At 49.3% G+C, this 21,038-nt stretch overlaps 1 protein-coding gene and 1 long non-coding RNA gene across 2 annotated transcripts; one reads left to right on the forward strand and one right to left on the reverse strand.

Annotated features, from left to right (window-relative positions):
- Nucleotides 1-7,383, reverse strand: ZNF132 (zinc finger protein 132). Its single transcript, XM_015441469.4, has 3 exons — nt 6,969-7,383; nt 4,265-4,433; nt 1-2,453 (listed from the first exon to the last, which is right to left on the reverse strand). The coding sequence occupies exons 1-3, from the start codon at nt 7,029-7,031 to the stop codon at nt 562-564; spliced, it is 2,124 nt and encodes a 707-aa protein (XP_015296955.2). The 5' UTR covers nt 7,032-7,383; the 3' UTR covers nt 1-561.
- Nucleotides 7,384-7,661: 278 nt separating this feature from the next.
- Nucleotides 7,662-18,825, forward strand: LOC135968596 (uncharacterized). Its single transcript, XR_012428060.1, has 3 exons — nt 7,662-8,197; nt 16,883-17,154; nt 17,287-18,825. It is a non-coding gene; the product is annotated as an uncharacterized lncRNA (long non-coding RNA).
- The last annotated feature ends 2,213 nt before the right edge of the window (nt 18,826-21,038 follow it).

Here is a 21,038-nt window from a genome sequence, read left to right on the forward strand (position 1 = left end):
TGACCTGATCAATAAGGTCTTTATTATCACGCGTATGGTGCAGACAAGGTAGGTGATTCTAGTGGCAGGTGATTTGTGGTCTCAATGGACACATCTTAGGGGTTAAACACAGACTTGACTACATCCACGAGGAATGTGCATCTTCCTGAGCTCAAATTAGGTTTCCCTCAAGGCCCCTCGGCCAGCATGCATTCAGTTCACTGCCTAACCCTCTCAGAAGCAATGGGAATTAAACCATTCCAGTGAGCTGAGGACAGTCCTGAATCCCTACAGGACAGGTGAAGGGAGGCTCAGGGTACTGTTTTCCCCAAGCCAGAGGACAGGACTGCTGCAAATTTTTGGATCCAGGCAAGATGGAAAGTGGCCATGGCTTCTACCTTATGCTGCATGGGTGAGATGGCCCTGCAAAGGTTCCTGGGCTGGTCAGAAACAGGGTAGCTTCTGAAGGCTTTTCCACATTAGCAGTACATGTAGGTAATTTTTCTGGTATGGGGATACTGCTGCATAAAGTTTGACTTGGCTGAAGATTTTCTCACGAAGACCACTTCCATAAGGCTCTACTCAAATATGAATCTTTTTATGCTGAGCAAGGTTACAAAGATGGCTGAAGAGTTTCCCACACTGGCTACACTCATAAGTCCTTTCTCTGGTGTGAACTTTCTGGTGCCGAACAAGTGTAGATCTTTCACTAAAGGCTTTTCCACACTGGATGCATTCATAGGGCCTTTCTTGTGTGTGAACTCTCTGATGACGAACCAGGTGGGAGTTACTGCTAAAGGCTCTCCCACATTCACTGCATTCATAAGGCCTTTCTCCAGTGTGAACTCTCCAATGACAAATAAGGCTAGATTTTCGGCTAAAGAATTTCCCACATTCAGTGCACTTATAAGGCTTTTCTCCAGTATGAACTTTCTGATGCTTAATGAGAATGGAGTTTTGGCTAAAGAATTTCCCACATTCATTGCACTCATAAGGCCTTTCTTTTGTGTGAACTCTCCAGTGTTCAATGAGAGTGGAGCTGTGAGCGAAGGCTTTCCCACACTCACTACACTCATAAGGCTTTTCTCCAGTGTGAATTCTCCAGTGCTGGATCAGGCTGGAGCTGCGGCTGAAGGATTTCCTACATTCACTGCACTCATAAGGCCTTTGCCCAGTATGTACTTTCTGGTGCTGGATGAGTGTGGAGCTATTACCGAAGGCTTTACCACAATCACTGCATTCAAAAGGCCGTTCTCCAGTGTGAACTTTCTGATGTCGAAGGAGATGGGAGCTTTGGCTGAAGTCTCTTCCACATTCACTGCACTCAAAAGGCCGTTCTCCAGTGTGAACTTTCTGGTGCTGAGCAAGGTTGGAGTTATTGTTAAAAGCTCTTCCACACTCACTGCATTCATATGGTCTTTCTCCAGTGTGAACTCTCCAGTGCTGAATGAGAGCAGAGCTTCGGCTGAAAGATTTACCACATTGACTGCACTCATAAGGTCTTACCTGTGTGTGAACTTTCTGGTGCCGAAGGAAATTGGAGCTTTGGCTGAAGGCTCTTCCACATTTCAGGCACTCAAAAGGCCTTTCTCCAGTGTGAACTTTCTCATGCCGAATGAGGTGTGATCTGTTACTGAAGGCTTTCCCACATTCACTGCACTCATAAGGTCTTTCTCCTGAGTGACTTCTCTGATGATGAACAAATGTGAGTTTGTGATTGAAGGTTTTCCCACACGCAATGCACTCATAATATCTTACTTCAGTGTGAAATTTCTGGTGCTTCCTCAGCTTAGATGGGTGACTAAAGGCCTTCCCACACTCCTTACACACACTGGGTATTTCTGCAGTGTGAAATTTTTGATTACCAAGGGTTGATTTCTCCTCTAAGAAATTTCCACCTGTTGGGCATGCAAATGGTGTCTCTTCAGAGTGAGTTCTCAGATGGCTGAGGAGAGTGGAGCTCTTCAGGAAGGCTTTTCCACAGTTACTGCACTTGAAGAGTTTCTGTGTGGTACAGACTTCTGGAAGCTGCCCAAGATTGGAATACGGCTTCTGCCCGCTGTCAACAGCTTGAAGCTGGAGGAGGTCCTGGCTATCCAGGATGACCTTCCCACCTTCCCTGCAAGTGAAGGGGTTCTCTGACAGATGGACTTTAGAGCTCTTCATAAGTGCATCCCTGTCCTTGTACCATCTGAAGGGCTTCCCTCCACTATGCTCCTTCTGGTGCTGGTGAAGATTTGCATTCAACCAAAAGTCTCTCCCACATACTCCACATGGGTAGGGTTTCTCCTCACAGTGTGTTCCCTGATGCTCAGCCAGGTACAAAATGTCTTTCAAGAATGGCCCACACATGTCACAGGAGTTAGCTTTCTTGGTGGAAGAATCTGCGTTGGGGATCCTGACTGGTAACACCTCTTCTACAGAAATATTCTGCTTGGGATGGGCCTCCTCACCCTCTACTCCATGCCAACAACCTGAAAATACAGAAATGCCAGTTAACTAACTATTCTACTTGGTGGGAATGGGTGACTTCCTTAGAAATGTTACCCAGGAATTCACACTCAAGAAGAGGTCCCAGGGATTGCTGATAGGCCAACGGGGCCATCAGGGTGAGGAAGGGCCCACTACTATTGGCAGGATAGGGACCAGCCAAGCAACAGAATAAGGGAGACCTCCCTAGGGGCAAGGACACAGAAATGGGTCAAAGGACTTAGACATTTCTGTAAAAGAAGATATATACACACATGGCCAATAAGCATATGAAAAGAAGTTCAGCATCCTTAATCATGAGGAGTATGCAAACCAAAACCACAATGAGATATCACTTCACACTCACTAACATAGCTAAAATAATAATAAAAAAATAAACAACAATACATGAAGATGAAGTAGAAAAACTGGAGCACTTATACACTCCAGATAGGGATGTGAAATGGTGTAGCCAATTTGGAAAATAGTTTGACAAGTCTGTTCCTACAGAGCTACACAAGAGAACTAAAAACACATCCACACAAAAATGTGTACAAGACTGTTCATAGCAGTATTTTTTAAAAACTGAGATAGGGTCTTGCTACGTTGCCCAGGTTGGTCTCAAACCTCTGGGCTCAAGTGATCCTCCTGCCTCAGCCTCCTGAGTAGCCGGATTATAGTCACCTCGCCCAGCTTCTATAGTAGCATTTTTTCTAACACCTAAAAAATGGAAAAAAGCTGAATGCTCATCAACTGATAAATGGATAAACAAACTGTAGTCCATCTACACACTGGAATATTTGGCTGTAAAAAAGAACGAAATACTGATACATGCTACAACACTGATGAACTTCAAAAACATGCTAAGAGAAAGCCAGTCACAGAAAAACATAGTATTCTATAAAATGTCTAGGAAAGGTAAATCTATATAGTCAGAAAGTAGATTAGTGGTTGCCTAGGACCGGAAGGAAAGGGATAAGGAAAGATGGGGAGTGACAGCTAATGGGACTGCTAATGAGATCTATAGTTTCTCTTTAGGTGATGAAAACATGCTAAAACTACATTATAGCAATGATTATACCATGTGAAAACATACAGAAATCACTAAACTGTGTACTTGAAAAGGTGAATTGTATGATTTATCTTAATAAAGCTGTTTTTAAAAAATATCTCATTGAGGGCTGGGCGCGGTGGCTCACACCTGTAATCCCAGCACTTTGGGAGGCCGAGGCAGGTGGATCAAGAGGTCAGGAGATCGAGACCATCCTGGCTGACACAGTGAAACCCCGTCTCTACTAAAAATGCAAAAAAATTAGCCGGGCGTGGTGCTGGCGCCTGTAGTCCCAGCTACTTGGGAGGCTGAGGCAGGAGAATGGCATGAACCTGGGAGCTGGAGCTTGCAGTGAGCCGAGATCACGCCACTGCACTGCAGCCTGGGCAACAGAGCTAGAGTTCATCTAAAAAAAAAAAATCTCACTGGAGACAGAGACAAAATCTGGGCATGGCTTCATACTGGGTAACCCAACCAGGGATTTGGTGAAGCTCAGTGGGATCTGTTAGGCAGACTGGAGATGTCTGATCCCCAACCTTTGCCTCCACAAGGCTTCTGGGCAACAGCTATTAGGAAAGCTCATGAGGCTGCTCAGAGAGCGATAGGGGAAGTACACACAGCAGAGTCTCAGCACCCCAGCACCTACAACAGGAAACCTGAGAAGGAAGCAGTACCCGTGATCTGGCTTTGGGATGAACAGAGCTTTCTATGAGGAAAAGACACAGGGCATAAGCTGGTCATCACCATGCTGGGACAGGGTATTACCAAGTGAGGTTACGAGCTCGAGGTTTTCCAGCATCACACTGTGGTACAAGTGCCTCTGGGCTGCATCAAGGAGCTCCCACTCCTCCTGGGAGAAATATACAGCCACATCTTCAAAGGTTACCAGGCTCTTCAATGCGGGGACAGCTGAGCCACAGGGCCAAGAGGTATGCTGACAAAGAAACAAACAATTGGTCAAATGGAAATATGCAGGCCCTTGCCGTGTGACTCGGAATCCTGCCACATCTACCACTAACATCTCTTTTTCTTATGATCCTCTCAGTCCATCCACTACTCACCCATCCGCAGCTTATCTTCTTCCTCAGGGCCCCCGCCTAACATGCCCTGGAATTAATGGTGCCCCTCTCTCCTAGTAGTCCCACTGGTCACTGTATCCAGGCCAATCCAACCTAGAGGAACAACAGGCAGGTGGGCAGATGGATGCTGCCTCCTCCCTCCTGCTGGTCAATTTTCCTTGTGACTTCTGGCTCATACCTCCCAAACATAAGAAAATTTGGGCTTCCCTTTCTCTTAAGACTCTTGTACCAGGGCCATGGGCCCAATAGTTCACATTCCCTCACCTTTACACGTGACTCCTCAGACCATACAGTTCTTATATTTCCACCTCCTCCCTGTTCACACTGTAGGTATTCTCCCTAGCATCTCACCATGCACATAGCATACCTGACAGACGCAAGCAGGATCCAATCCTGGTCCAAGCCAACAACAGGGCTCCAAAAACCCCACTGCCAGAGGCAGCCATAGCCCCTCAAGCCAATGCCTCCCGTCCTTTCCCTATTTCTTCAACCATCAGCTGCCCAGAACCATAAGCAGATCTCAAATATCTCTTCCCTCTTATATATCTGCCTTTGTATGTGTTGTCTCCTTCCCAGTCATAGCTGTCCTTGCTCTTCCTAACACTCAAATCCAAGACCCATTGGCCCCCACCTTGGCTTGGGGACTCAGCTTAGGCTGATCCTTTCTGATCCTGCCACTACACCAGCCTGACAAAAACCCCAGGACCCTACTTAAGAGGAGGTAACATGCCCTGACCACAAGGATGGCCACGACAATGTAGTGAGCTGTAGAGAGATAAATCAACCTAAACCAAAGCCCAACTCTCATCCTACTTCTGCCGCTATGCTTCATTTTTGTCCTAGACCTACTCTCTGTTTAGGAGGCTCGGCCACTATCTTGAACCCAACCCACAACTGCATGCAGTGCCCACCCACAAGCATCCATCCCTTGGATGTTTCCAGCCTAAACCCGACGTAATTTCATAATCGCATGTTTAGGGGTCTACTTGGCAACTCAATTTGGTAGTGTCTGGGACATCTCAAATACAACAAAATCCAACTCTTTATCTTCCCCCTGAAATCTACTCCTCACACCAACTTCCACATCTGAAAGATCTAAGGTCAATTTTTTTTTTTTTTTTTTGAGATGAAGTCTCGCTCTGTCACCCAGGCTGGAGTGCAGTGGCGTGGTCTCGGTTCACTGCAAGCTCCGCCTCCCGGGTTCATGCCATTCTCCTGCCTCAGCCTCCCAAGTAGCTGGGACTACAGGCACCTGCCACCACGCCTGGCAAATTTTTTGTATTTTTAGTGGAGAAAGGGTTTCACAGTGTTAGCCAGGATGGTCTTGATCTCCTGACCTCGTGATCCGCCCGCCTGGGCCTCCCAAAGTGCTGGGATTACAGGCGCGAGCCACTGGGCCTGGAAACCTTTTTTTTTTTTTTTTTAAACAGAGGCTCGCTGTCGTTCAGACTGGAGCGCAGTGGCATGATCTCAGCTCACTGCAACTTCCATCTCCCAGATTCAAACGATTCTTCTGCCTCAGTCTCCCAAGTTGCTGGGATTACAGGCGCGCACTACCATGCCTTGGCTAATTTTTTTGTATTTTTAGTAGAGACGGGGTTTCACCATGTTGGCCAGGCTGGTCTTGAACTCCTGACCTCAAGTGATCCGGCCACCTCGGCCTCCCAAAGTGCTGGGATTACAGGTGTGAGCCACTGCGCTCAGCCTAAAGTCAATCTTAACATTTCACTCTCTTTCACTGTCCCACATCCGGTAATCTATGGCCCAATTTGGGCAGATTCAGAAGCCAACCATCTGTCCTACCTCCATGGGCACCCCTCTGTCCAGCTACCCAAAGCACACATCTGGACCACGTCTGTCAGCTCCTCACTGGCCTTCCTGCTCCACCCTCACCATCCCTCCAGTCTGCTGCCCACTAGGCATCTATAGGGAGTCTGTTAAGACTGGAGTCAGAGCACCTCCTTCCTTTGCTCCAAACCTTCCATGGCTCCCACCACCATCAGAATACAGGCCCAGCTCCTCAGGCTGCCATTCCAGGCCTAACTCTGGTTTCCCTGCTCTGTTTCCACCAGACTAAATGGAGACCTGCAGTCCCTGGAATGCTTCCATTTCATCACAACCAAGCAAGGTGCACATGCTGGTCCCTGTGCCTGGGACAGCCTTCCAGATCTCATTACACAGGATTCCAGAAATGGGAATCCCTCGATATAACGCCTGGCCTGGATTCAGGATGGTAAGGGTAAGTGACTCCCAGGGCAGGGCCCAAGACCCACGTGTGAGGACAGGACACGGCCAAGCGCCCCAGGACACCAACATCCCCTCTATCTGGGCTTCAGGATCCTAAGGGCCGGAATCCCAGCGGGTGAGGGCCTGGGGCACACTCCACTCACCTGCGCCGGGCCCATCAGCGACGCTGGCAACCCCACTGGAACCTGTGGGCTGGGCAGGGCCATACTAGGAGGCGCTAGGACTAGCCCTGCCGCTCAGCCGAACCCTCACACTTCCACTGAGTGGCGCGAACGCTGGGTGACGGTCGCACTCAGGACCTGTCTTTCCTAATACAAAATGCGCGCAAGGCCTCCGGGCACCGCAGGGACGAAGGCTGGGGATGGAGACCCCTGAGACGCGTGGCGCTGGCTCCACTTTCGGGAACACCTTGGCTCATAAAAGCATAGTAATTAGCCGGGGGTTATGGTTCGTGCGAAGGCGCGTTGTTGGTCCCTGCACCCACTCCCGCGCCCTTGTTTGGCTCCAGAGGCCTCCTGTAGCCCAACCCACCAGCTGCAAAATGAGCGCCGCAATGGCGGCGCCGGAAGTCCCGCCCCTCAATGCCGGCTCTGACTTGCTCCTGGTCCGCGCCTTCATTGGCTCAAGGCTCCCCGCCGACTATGACGCTATTTTCCTATGCCCGTCACGCTGCCGCTAGGCCGTTGCCAAGGTGATTGAGGAAAGGCGTTTATCGCGTCGCCGCTCACGCAACGCAAACTACATTATCCAGAAGGACCCTCGCCGTGCCTCAGGGCTGGCCATTGGCAGCCCAGGAGAAGGGCACTTCCGGGCGGGGTGGAAGACGCGGGCCAATCAGTCTGCAAGCGGGACTTCTGTCGTCGTCCTCGGACCGTCACTTTGGCATTTCTCGATTTTGTCTGCATCTGAAGGGACCGCGTTGTCAGGCGAGGGACGGAATCTTGGAGGCTCCCTGGGCCCATGAAAACAGGAGTGAGGAAGGCACGAGAGTCGGGGAAGTTCCGCCTCCGTGACATATAAGCGCCCCGACCGCGGCGAATATCGCCCCCCGAGCCCCAGTGTTCCCTCCGGCCGTAGATAAAGCCGGCCCAATGGGACCCTCAGGTCGCACCGCGCGGAGGTGTCCGCGGCTCCCGGGAGTGGTCGCCCTTGGCGTTGTGTCGGCTTTAAGGAGCGCGAGGCCGAGGCCAAGAAAAGCCACGCGTTGGGAGGTCTTGACCCAGCGTGCGCCCGGCTGCAAGCTTGGAGCGTGTGCCAAGGGTCTCCTGGCACCCACTCGGCTGGACTCAGCACCATTGCCCTAAGTCTCCAATTGAGAAGTACCTTCCCCAGGTCCTCTGCAGCCCCACCGAACAGTGTGGAGCGTTCACAGGTAGGGGGGTCACCATTTCAGAATCCAGTTTGTTGAGACGTGGAGGGTACAGAAGGAGGGATCTGCATATGCGAAGACTTGGACGTGAGACTGACCTGAGCGTTCAGGAAGGATCTCGTGCCCCCTCGGCAGTGAGTGGAGAGCGTAAGAGGAGTCCTGCCTCTCCTGGCACACTGAGGGCGCTGGGAGCCATGAAAGGTGTTGGACAGAAAAGGGATGGACATGACCTGACTTAGAATTTGGAAAGTATTCCAGTGGCTGCTGAATGAACACAGTACTGGAGAAGGTGGTTGTAGCGGGGCTGGAAGCAGGGAGACTGTGGGGAGGTTATTGCAGTATTGTTCCAGACAGTTATGATAGTGGCATGTCCAGAACGGAAGCAAGAGAGATGGGAGAAGTGATCTGATTCCCAATAGATCTTCAAGATAGAGCTAATGGAATTTTTTGCTACCTTAGATAAGTGGAATAAGCATGAGTAGGGGTGAAGGACCATCCCAAGTAGTTAGGAAGAATTAGGATGCCTCCTGTGGAGAATAGAGGTTGGCAGTTGGCAGGAGGAGGACGTTTCTTGGAAGATTAGTGATGGATTTTGTAGTTATAGGGTCTGAATTGTCTGGAGGCCTGTGAGTGGAGGAGTCAAATGGGCCTCTGGATGTATAGCATTCTGGTGTGGTTTCCGGACCTCCAGCCTGCATTATGTTGGTGGCCTGGACCAGGGAAGGGCCTGAGGATAGGATTTGGGAAGGGGGGTTTTAGGTTGGAGTTACAGATGGGCCCTCGCGGTGAAGTGTTGAGACTAAGGACCAGTGGCTAGGGCTGATGCCCAGTGCTTAGATCACATCTGTCTGCCCATTGACTTGGTGTTGCAGGGCTTAGTGACCTTTAAGGGCAGGGTCAGTACATCTTCCAAAAATGTGGGGCTCCTTAGTGAGGTCCAGGGGGGCTTCTATAGTGACGTGATGCTACAGAGCTTTGTATTCCTGTGCTCACTAGGTAAGGCTACTGTGTCTCCTCTTTCCACTACACATGAAATCTAGGTTTTCCTCCGCCTTTCCCTTGTTCCCTGTGGGAGGTGCTGCTGGCCCTGGCACTGGCCAGTGTTCTGCGACTTATCCCTGGCTGCTTCATAAACCCCCACACCTTCTGCCCTGGGACCTTGACAACCTTGTGAAGCTGCAGTGACGGCCCCTGCACCCACTCCCTCGCCCTTGTCCGGCTCCCGAGGTCTCCTGTAGCCCAACACACCAGCCGCAAAGTGAGGACCACTATGGCGGTGCCGGAAGTCCCGCCCCTCAACGCCGACCTGGAATCATAAGTCTCAAAACCTGTGTAGCATATCACATGCAGCTGGGTGGTTTCCTGGCTAGGTTACGCTGTCAGGATCTGTCACTTTTCTGTCCCTTCTGCCACATCCCCTCACTCTAGTAGAATTTTTCTGCCAGCTGTCCCTTGCGAGTCCCAGTGGGCACTGACAGGGTCATTGATGGTGGGGTCACTGAGCATTGACTTTGTGAGGTTCAGTTCTTCCCAGCTATATACCTGGACAGGTGATCTTCGCCTACGGTGGTTTGTCATGGGGTGGATCACCTTGACGTGGGCTGCCTTCTCACAAACCACTTGATCAGAGCTCTATAGGATCACTGCCGCCACCCGTGCCTTGTGATCACCTAACTAGAACTAATGAAGAGACCTGGCTGGTGGACAGGGTGGCTTGAATTAGGCCATGGACAGAGAGGCCCCATGGTGCACCAGTTCTGTTGAATGGAAGACAGCTGTGGGAGAGCTGTTGGCAGTGCCCTGGTGGCTCACCTGGTACCTGAGTTGTGACCTCTATTGTCCTGGCACCAGGATGTATAGCCATGCCCTTTTTTTCTTTTTTCTTTTTGAGACAAGAGTTTCACTCTTGTTGCCCAGGCTGGAGTGCAATGTCATGATCTCGGCTCACTGCAACCTCCACTTCCCGGGTTCAAGCAATTCCCCTGCCTCAGCCTCCCAAGTAGCTGGGATTACAGGCATGCACCACCACACCTGGCTAATTTTGTATTTTTAGTAGAGACGGGGTTTCTCCATGTTGTTCAGGCTGGTCTCGAACTCCTGACCTCAGGTGATCTGCCCACCTCAGCCTCCCAAAGTGCTGGGATTACAGGCGTGAGCCTGGCCAGACATGCCTTTTTAAAAAATTTTCCTGACGTTCTTCTGACACTCTATCCTACTTTCCCCTGACTCCTGTTCCCTGGATGGCCTCCTCTCTGTCTTCCAAGACTCATTCTTTCCCCTTCTCCCCTCCTCCCCTCCAATGGCCAGATCTCCTACCATTGGCCTCCCTGTAATGTGTCTTGAACTGATAATGTATCTTTAAATAGTTGTTATCTGCGCATGGTGGCTCATACCTATAGTCCCACCTACTTGGGATGCTGAGGCAGGAGGAGCGCTTGAGTCCAGGAGTTTGAGTCCAGCTTGGGCAACATAGCGAGCGAGATCCTATCTCCAATATAAATAGAACATAAATACATAGTTTTTGAAAACCCGTTCTTCCATGAGACTGGCTTGTTCCATTTGAGGAGTGTGGGCATAGGTGTCAATGGTTCAAGACCCGGGCTTCGCTCACTGCATGGTACTGGCCTGTCACCAGACACGAGGGCCCTGCAGCTCCACATTTTGCAGAACCTACAGAGAACTGACACTGAAGAGATATCTGATAAATACATAGCATATGGAAAGGTGTTTGAGAAGAAGCAAACCTTTTGTCCTACCAAAAAACTTCACAGTGGGAAAAATTGCAAGTGTGTTATGAGCATGGGAAGGCCTTCACTTTTGTCTTCATCCTGAGAAAGTAGGAGTACACGCACATCTTCGAAGGGCCTTACAAGTGTAGTAACATGGGGAATCCTCCAGCCAGAACTCTACCTCCTTTGAGCCCAAAATATTCACCCCAGAGAAAGTCCCCATAAGCGCAAGGAGTGTGGCCCAGCCGTGAGCAAAATTTTGCAAAACTCTTCTGCACCAAAATGGTCATACCCTATGAAGGACTCCTAAGTTCAGGGAAAGTGGGGCAGTGCCAGCTGTCCTGGTGGCTTCCCTGGTACCTGACTTGAGGTTCATAAATGTTATATTCAGAGCTCTGCTTTCATTAGCAAAAACAAATTAACACCAGAGAATGGTTGTACAAATGCAATAACTACTTGAAAGCTTTCAGTGAAGTATGAAACTTCATCCTGCAGAATTCTCACCAGAGAAAGGCCCAGTGCATGCAGCTAATGTTGGAAAGCCTCTTCTCACAGTTTTAATCCTATTTAGCACCAGCTACTTTACAGCATTGTGAGTGCAGCATGTAGGAGAGCAAAAAATTGCAGCTTCTGCCTTGATGTGCACAAAGTGATTCACCCTGGAAAAAACCTCTAGGAGTGCAGCCAGTGTGGGAGAGCATCAGCCACAGCTCCTGCCTTGCTTGGCACCAGAAACTTCACCCTGGAGAAAAGCCTTTTTATTATAGTAAATGTAGGAAAGTCTTCAGCTCCTTTATTTAATATAAAAGAATTCACACTGGCCAGGTGTGGTGGCTCATGCCTGTAATCCCAGCACTTTGGGAGGCTGAGGCAGGGGGATCACCTCAGGTCAGGAGTTCAAGACAAGCCTGGCCAACATGGCAAAACCCCCTCTCTACAAAAAATACAAAAATCAGCTGGGCGTGGTGGCGCGCATCTGTAATCCCAGCTACGCCAGAGGCTGAGGCAGGAGAATCGCTTGACATCAGGAGGCTGAGGTTGCAGTGAGCTGAGTTGGAGCCACTGCACCCCAGCCTGGGTGACAGAGCAAGACCCTGTCTCCCCCACCAAAAAAAAAAAATAGAGACACAACTGGGCATGGTGGCTCATGCCTGTAATCCCAGCACTTTGGGAGGCCGAGGCAGGCAGATCATTTGAGGTCAGGAGTTCGAGACCGGCCTGGCCAACATAGTGAAACCCCGTCTCTACTAAAAACAGAAAAATTAGCCGGGCGTGGTGGCAGGCGCCTGTAATCCCAGCTACTCAGGAGGCTGAGGCAGGAGAATCACTTGACCTCGGGAGGCAGACATTGCAGTGAGCCAAGATCATGCCACTGCACTCCAGCCTGGGCAACAGAGTAAGACTCCATCTCAAAACAACAACAACAACAAAAAGCCCTACATGAGTAGCCTTCGGCCACAGCTAAACCTTGTGTAGAGGATTCCTCCCTGAGGAGACACTCCATGATGGCCCTGCATGTGGAGAAGCCGACAGAACCCATGTTCTGCAGCCCACTGAGGGACCTTGGCAGAGCTATGACACCACTGGGTCCTGTGGTGGAAGCCCATCTGGGTTTGATGGTGACTTCCTAGTTCTTCAATGTAAGTCACTCCCTGTTTCTTGCTTATACTACCTTGGAGGGATGGTAGGGGCCTTGCACGCATTGGGGTGGTATCATGCTCACTCGTGATGGGCTCTGATATGGACATGACCCCATTCCAAGTAAGGAGCCTAATTGGATAATTTCTTTCTCTCTCTTTTTTTTTTTTTTTCTTGAGACAGAGTCTTTCTCTGTCGCCAAGCTGAAGTGCAGTGGTGCGATCTCAGCTCACTGCAACCTCTGCCTCCCAGGTTTAAGAGTTCCCCTGCCTCAGCTTCCCAAGTACCTGGGATTACAGGTACGTGCCACCTCGCCTGGCTAATTTTTTGTATTTTAGTAGAGACGGGGTTTCACCACGTTGGCCAAGATAGTCTCGATCTCCTGACCTCGTGATCCACTCGCCTCAGCCTCCCAAAGTGCTGAGATTACAGGCATGAGCCACTGTGCCCGGCCTCTCTGTTTTTCTTTTTCTTCTCTTCTCTTCTCTTCTCTTCTCTTCTCTTCTCTTCTCTTCTCTTCTCTTCTCTTCTCTTCTCTTCTCTCTATTTTTTTTGAGGCAGAGTCTCACTCTTGCTCAGGCTGGAGTGCAGTGGTGTGATCTCGGCTCACTGCAACCTCTGCCTCCCAGGTTCAAGCAATTCTCCTGCCTCAGCCTCCCAAGTAGCTTGAATTATAGGGTGGTGCCACCATGCCTGCCTAATTTTTGTATTTTTACTAGAGATGGAGTTTCACCATATATTGGCCAGGCTGGTCTCAAACTCCTGACCTCAAGTGATCCACCCACCTCGGCCTCCCAAAGTGCTGGGATTACTGGCGTGAGCCACCGCGCCCAGCCCTGATTGGATAGTTTCTGAGGGACTTGTGGGTAAGTTTCCCATTTTCCACAGACATTGAAAAGTGTGCATTTGGCCGGGCGCGGTGGCTCAAGCCTGTAGTCCCAGCACTTTGGGAGGCCGAGACGGGCGGATCACGAGGTCAGGAGATCGAGACCATCCTGGCTAACACGGTGAAACCCCGTCTCTACTAAGAAATACAAAAAAACTAGCCGGGCGAGGTGGCGGGCGCCTGTAGTCCCAGCTACTCGGGAGGCTGAGGCCGGAGAATGGCGTGAACCCGGGAGGCGGAGCTTGCAGTGAGCTGAGATCTGGCCACTGCACTCCAGCCTGGGCTACAGAGCGAGACTCCGTCTCAAAAAAAAAAAAAAAAAAAGAAAAGTGTGCATTTGACATCCATGATGTCTTCATTAAGTACTTATAACAGAGGTTTTATGCATTCTTGTCATCACCTAGCTCTGGTGCCCTTACCTCAGAGAGTACACTGGACTGTGTCATAATGCATTCATCACTCATTGGTTCACCTTTGGTATTGGAGTCCTGTTTAGAGGATGGAGTGAATTGAGCATGGAGGTGTTCTCAGACTGGCCACCAGGAGCCCCTGTGCACTTGACTCAGAGCACAGCAGCAGGGAGCATCTCTCTGTCTAATTGTGGCTGCCCCTGGGAAAGAATGAAAGGCTGTGTTCTGAAGCTTCTGACCTGGAGTTTGCCTGGAGAGGGGAGTGGTTGGTCTGGAAGAAGCAAGAAAGTGGCCTCTCTTCCAAGGAATGTCTCCCCCAGCAATGTCGAAAGCAAGCCCTCTGGAGGCCACACCTTGGTAGTATATTACCTTCTGGTATTCATACAAGCACTAGGTCAAGTATCATAGGTGGATAAGGAAACACTGGATGTGAGGAAATAGAGCATGGGGAGCCTAGCAAACTGCTTGGTGACTGAACCCTTGCAGAATGAGGATGTGCAATGTCTTGAGGCCTGTCCACCCGTTTATCTCCCACAGCTCTACTCATAACAAAAGGTTTTATGAATTCCTGTCATTTCCTAGTGGGCTGGGTACTTTTGGTTACCACCATGTGGTCAGGAACTCCAGGATTGTGACAAACATCCTCTATACCTCCTTTTTAAAAAACAGTTTAATTGAACTGTCAAATAATATACATATAAAGTTCACCCATTATAAGTGTACAATTTAATGATTTTAAGTAAATTTATACAGTTGTACAAACATCATCTTAGCCCATTCCTATCAGACTCAAAAGTTCCTTTACAGCCTTTGCAGCTAAGATCCGCCCCCAGCCCCTGGCAACCACTAATCCTTTTTATGTCTTTTCTGGATATCTCATGTAGATGGAATCATGTAATATGTGGCCTTTTGTGTCCAGCTTTTATCACTTACTGGAATGTTTTTGAGGTTCATACATATTATAAATCACTCTTTTATTTATTGTGTTGCTGAATAGCATTTCATTGCATGGATATGCCACATTTTATTTATTCACCAGTTGATGGACTTTTGGATTGTTTTCAGTTTTTGGCTATTATAAATAATGCTGTTGGCCGGGCGCGGTGGCTCAAGCCTGTAATCCCAGCACTTTGGGAGGCCGAGACGGGCGGATCACGAGGTCAGGAGATCGAGACCATCCTGGCTAACACGGTGAAACCCCGTCTCTACTAAAAAATACAAAAAACTAGCCGGGCGAGGTGGCGGGCGCCTGTAGTCCCAGCTACTCGGGAGGCTGAGGCAGGAGAATGGTCTAAACCCGGGAGGCGGAGCTTGCAGTGAGCTGAGATCCGGCCACTGCACCCCAGCCTGGGCGACAGAGCAAGACTCTGTCTCAAAAAAAAAAAATAAATAAAAAATAATGCTGTTATGAACATTTGCCATCTGGACGCCAGACTGTGTTAGGCAGTGTCACTTCCTTGTATTCAGACAGTGGCCAAGTCGGTATACTAAATGGTAAGGAAATACGGGTGTGAGGAATTAGGGAGTGAGTGAGATCAGTGACCTGAAGGAACTGTATCCAGTCCATAGGGACAGCCAAAACTTTGCTTTGATGGTTGAGTCCATGCAGGGTAAGGTTCTCAGGACCTGCAGACTTGCACATCTATCAAAGCCATACAAATGCCAAAAGGCTTTTTTTTTTTTTTTTTTTTTTTTTTTTTGGAGACAGAGTCTCGCCCTGTCACCCAGGCTGGAGTGCAGTGGTGCGATCTCGGCTCACTGCAACCTCTGCCTCCCAGGTTCAACCGATTGTCCTGCCCCAGCCTCCTGAGTAGCTGGGATTATAGGTGCACACTACTACGCCTAACTAATTTTTGTATTTTTAGTGGAGACGAGGTTTCACCATGTTGGTCAGGCTGATCTCAAACTCTTGACCTCGTGATCTACCTGCCTCAGCCTCCAAAGTGCTGGGATTATAGGCATGAGCCACCGCTCCTGGCCTTTTAAAGAACCAATTTTTTGGCCAGGCGCGGTGGCTCAAGCCTGTAATCCCAGCACTTTGGGAGGCTGAGACGGGCGGATCACGAGGTCAGGAGATCGAGACCATCCTGGCTAACATGGTGAAACCCCGCCTCTACTAAAAAATACAAAAAACTAGCCGGGCAAGGTGGCGGGCGCCTGTAGTCCCAGCTACTCGGGAGGCTGAGAAAGGAGAATGGCGTAAACCCGGGAGGCAGAGCTTGCAGTGAGCTGAGATCCGGCCACTGCACTCCAGCCTGGGCGACAGAGCAAGACTCCGTCTCAAAAAAAAAAAAAAAAAAAAAAAGAACCAATTTTTTTTTTTTTTTTTTTTTTTTTTTTTTTTGTATTTTTAGTAGAGACAAGGTTTCTCCATGTTGGTCAGGATGGTCTCATACTGCCGATCTCAGATGATCCGCTCGCCTCGGCCTCCCAAAGTGCTGGGATTACAGGTGTGAGCCACTGTGCCCGGCCACCAAAATAATTTTTATACCTTCCTGTCATGCTCCCTTGGACCAGGCACCTTTTGGGCATCACTATGCGGTCAGGAACTCTAGGACTGTTAGAAAGGCGAGACTCAGCGAGGCTTCCTGGTGGACTCTAGCAGCTGTGATCTTCATTCCTTTCTGGTTACATTCTCACTGAGGCAGGGCTAACCCCAACAAGGAATGGGAAGCGGGTGGGCAAGGTAACACAAGACTGTTGGATTCTCCAGACTTCCAAGAGGAATGGGAGATAGGTAACTGTATGTGGAAATCACCTCGTTTGTAAAAGTTCCTACCTATTTACAAAACACTTAAGGAGTTAGGAAAAGGTTCTATTCAGCAAAACCAATGTATAGTCCATGAATGATCCCCGGGCTACGCTATGACTTCCAGATAAGGGTTAAACCCCCTAAACGCACCCTGCCCTCAAAAGGGCTGGCCTGAGAAGGATGGAGAGCCCCAAGTCTGCCCCATACTATGTCACTGGGTGAGTGGCAACTGCTGCTGTCTCTCATGCCCTTGTGCCTGTCTGCCCTACCTAGCACCATGAAGAGAGGAAGGAGATGACATCACCCATGGAAGGACTTATATACCCTGTCCAGTCTCATTGTTGGCAAAAACACAGTCAGCCAAGTTGACACCTCCCTGGTAATTCCAGAAGTCCTCTGGACTACTCAGGTTGCTTCAGACCTACCCGTCTAGAGGAAGAAATGACATCCACGCCAAAAAGTATGTGCCCTGAAAAACATACCTTCTGAAGTTTCTCTCAACACTACTGGAGACAGAGGTCAGTGGAGCCCGAGTAAATGTCCAGGTAAGCTGCATGAAGGGTGGGAGAGTGGCATGGGCCATCAGAGCTTAATTGTACATTGCTTGGGCAGCCACAGTTAGATCTTGAACACCTTGCTCCCATTCTGTGCTCTAATCTCTCCACTTGGGCCATTAGGTAACAGCCATGCTGGGGGTCAGTGCAGTGGGGATGTTTCCATGGTGATGCCAGAACAGCCCGTGCCACAGCCTGCTGACCTTATCCTTTGACCTGCCCAGAAGTCCAGAGATGCTGTGAACGCTTACGGTAGCCTCCATGCTGGCCTTATGGGGACACCAAGATTCCTGGATGTGGAATCCACTGAGCACCTTTGCCTGCAGACTTCAGTGCCAGGGGCCACATCAACAACCCCTGACTCTCCCAATACTGTTCCTCTACCCACAAGCCCCTGTGGTTCCCTAAAAGGAGATGATATTGTTTTCCCCACTCCCTTCCTTGACACCTAGACTCAGGCCTGACTGCAGTCATCTGCCAAGTTGTCTCTGGAAAACCTTTGACACAGGTATTGTGAATGCCCCAGGCTCTGTCTTTATCCCCACCACTACCAAGCCCAGTAATTACCCATTCTCTTAGGACCTGACCGATCTCCACCTCCCAAGCTTTCTCCTGATCCAAGGCTGTCTGGGAAATCCAGCTCCAAGGTAACAGTTGCTTTTGAGGCTCCCCAAAGGGCTTGTGAAATACTCAGGATTCCTTTTTTTTGTTTGTTTTTTGAGACAGAGTCTCACTCTGTTGCCCACGATGGAGCGCAGTGGAGCTATCTCGGCTCACTGCAGCCTCTGCCCCCTGGGTTCCAGCAGTTCTTCTGCCACAGCCTCCCTAGTACCTGGGATTATAGGCATGTGCTGCCACACCCAGCTAATTTTTTTTTTTTTTGAGATGGAGTCTCAGTCTGTCACCCAGGCTGGAGTGCAATGGTGTGGTCTCGGCTCACTGCAACCTCTGCCTCCCAGGTTGAAGTGATTCTCCTGCCTCAGCCTCCCGCATAGCTAGCTGGGACTACAGGCTCATGCAACCACACCTGGCTAATTTTTGTATTTTTAGTAGAGACGGGGTTTCACTATATTGGCTAGGCTGGTCTCAAACTCCTAACCTTATGATCCGCCCGCCTCAGCCTCCCAAAGTACTGGGATTACAGGCGTGAGCCGCTACACCTGGCCTACACCCAGCTAATTTTTGTGAAATAGTCAAGATTTTAAGATGCCATTACCTAAAAGTAAGATGATTGCACAGCAGGGGACTGAATCTGAGGCTTCTGTGAGGCATCTGAGGAAGCCAGCCACAGTGGCTGGCATGTCAGTTGCAGTGCCTCCTGGAGGTGGAACTGGCTCTGCAATTCGCCTTGGTTCTATCCAAGACCTGGACCTTCGTTTGCCACCCATCCTGCCTTTGAGAGTGCAGAGAGCGTTACCTTTTGGTTTCCAGTTCTCTTCACTGAAGTCCAAACCCGAAAGGGGGTGGGGGAAGGCCCTCCAAGCTTCAATCCTTCCCTTTAACCCCTTGTTTTAGCAGCTCAGCCCACTCAATCCACAGAAGACGCCTATCTAGAGGCCCAGGCTGTTAGCCTCCAGGCCTTAGTTCACATGCTGTTAGGATGGACATACTTGTTCCATACCTTATGACCTAGAAAAACCAATGTACATTGATCAAACAAAAGGAATAGCCATGATGTTAATAACATCAATACTATTATTATTTTTATGCTTATTGAGGTGGAGTCTTGTTCTGTCGCCCAGGCTGGAGAGTGCAATGGTGTGATTTCGGCTCACTGCAAGCTCCACCTCCCAGGTTCAAGTGATTTTCCAGCCTCAGCCTCCCAAATAGCTGGGATTACAGGCACCTGCCACCACGCCTGGCTATTTTTTGTATTTTTAGGAGAGACAGGGTTTCGCCATGTTGGCCAGGCTGGTCTTGAACTCCTGACCTCAGCTGATCTGCCCACCTCAGCCTCCCAAAGTGCTGGGATTACAGGCATGAGCCACCACACCCAGCCCCAACATCAGTACTGTTTGCTGACTGCTTATTCTGGACCAGTTATGCTCATGTTCACTTAATTCATATTATTTTATTGTATCCTCCCTACAATCTTATGAGATAAGAAGTGGAGAGTATGGGCCGGGCGTGGTGGCTCACACGTGTAATCCCAGCACTTTGGGAGGCCGAGGCGGGCAGATCACGAGGTCAGGAGACCAGCCTTGCCAACATAGTGAAACCCCGTGTCTACTAAAAATACAAAAATTAGCTGGGTGTGGTGGCGCACACCTGTAATCCCTGCTACTCGGGAGGCTGAGGTTGCAGTGAGCTGAGACCAGCCTGGGTGACAGAGTGAGACTCTGTCTCAAAAAAAAAAAAAAAGGAAGTTGAGAGTGTGGATTCTAGACCTATTCTGGAGGCTCAAAGCTTGGCTCTCATAGTTTGTCAGGGTAACTTGTAACTTGCCATAGGGTCAAATCTCAGTCCCTTCTCTGTTCCTGACAGGCACCAAATAGTTCATGCTGGAGAAAGGCTTTATTAATGTGGCAAATGTGAGAAAATGTTTAGCCCATGTAGTGCACTCGTTTAGCACCAAGGTTTGTGTTAGAAAAAGGCATATGAGTGCAGTGAACCTAGAAACCCCTTCAACTGCTGTTGTGACATTTTCAGTATAAAAATGGGCAGGATGCAATAGGATGCACCTGTAGTCCCAGTTCCTCAGGAGGCTAAGGTGGGAGGATTGCTTGAGCCCAGGAGTTCAAGACCAGCCTGGGCAATATAAGGAGACCCTGGCTCTAAAAACAAACATAAAACCTAAGTGACACTTCAGAGCCCTGCTGCTATTATCCTGTCAGTATAAAAATGAATTCCCGGCCGGGCACAGTGGCTTACGCCTGTAATCCCAGCACTTTGGGAAGCCAAGGCAGGCAGATAACCTGAGGCCAGGAGTTCGAGACCAGCCTGGTCAACATAGTGAAATCCCGTCTCTACTAAAAATACAAAAATTAGCTGGGTGTGGTGGTGGGCACCTGTAATCCTAGCTACTCAGGAGGCTGAGACAGGAGGATCGCTTGAGCCCAGGACGCGGAGGTTGCAGTGAGACGAGATCATGGCACGGCACTCAAGCTTGGGCACCAGAGTGAGACTCTGTCTCAAAAAAAAAAAAAAAAAAAGAAAAAGAAAATAAAAAGTGAATTCTGCAGCACACCAAAAAGCTAATCCACCACCATCAAGAAGGCTTTAATCGTGGGATGCAAGGTTGGTTCAATATACACAAATAAATAAATGTGATTCGTCACATTAACAGAAACTGAAACAAAAAGCACATGATCATCTCAATAGATGCTGAAAAACCTTTCATAAAATTCAACAGCCCTTTATGTTAAAAATCCTCAATAAACTAGGCATTGAGGGAACATACCTCAAAATAATAAGAGCCATCTATGACAGACTCACAGTCAACATCATACCAAATGGGCAAAAGCTGGAAGCATTCCCTGGAGAACTGGAAAAAGACAAAGATGCCATCTCTCACAACTCCTTTTCAACATAGTACTGGAAGTCTTAGCCAGAGCAGTCAGTCAAGAGAAAGAATAAAGATTTCCAGATAGAACGTCAAAGTCTCTCTCTTGGCAGATCATAGGACTCTATACCTAGAAAACCCCATAGTCTGTGCCCAAAGGCTCCCAGAATTGATGAACAACTTCAGTAAGGTTTGAGGATACAAAATCATGTGCCAAAATCAGTAGCATTTCTTTCTTTTCTTTCTTTTTCTTTTTTTTTTTAAGACAGAGTCTCACTCTGTCACCCAGGCTGGAGTGCAGTGGCGCGATCTCCGCTCACTGCAAGCTCCACCGCCTCCCGGGTTCACGCCGTTCTCCTGCCTCAGCCTCCCT

This window comes from Macaca fascicularis, chromosome 19, assembly GCF_037993035.2.
Source record: "Macaca fascicularis isolate 582-1 chromosome 19, T2T-MFA8v1.1".
Taxonomy (NCBI): domain Eukaryota; kingdom Metazoa; phylum Chordata; class Mammalia; order Primates; family Cercopithecidae; genus Macaca; species Macaca fascicularis.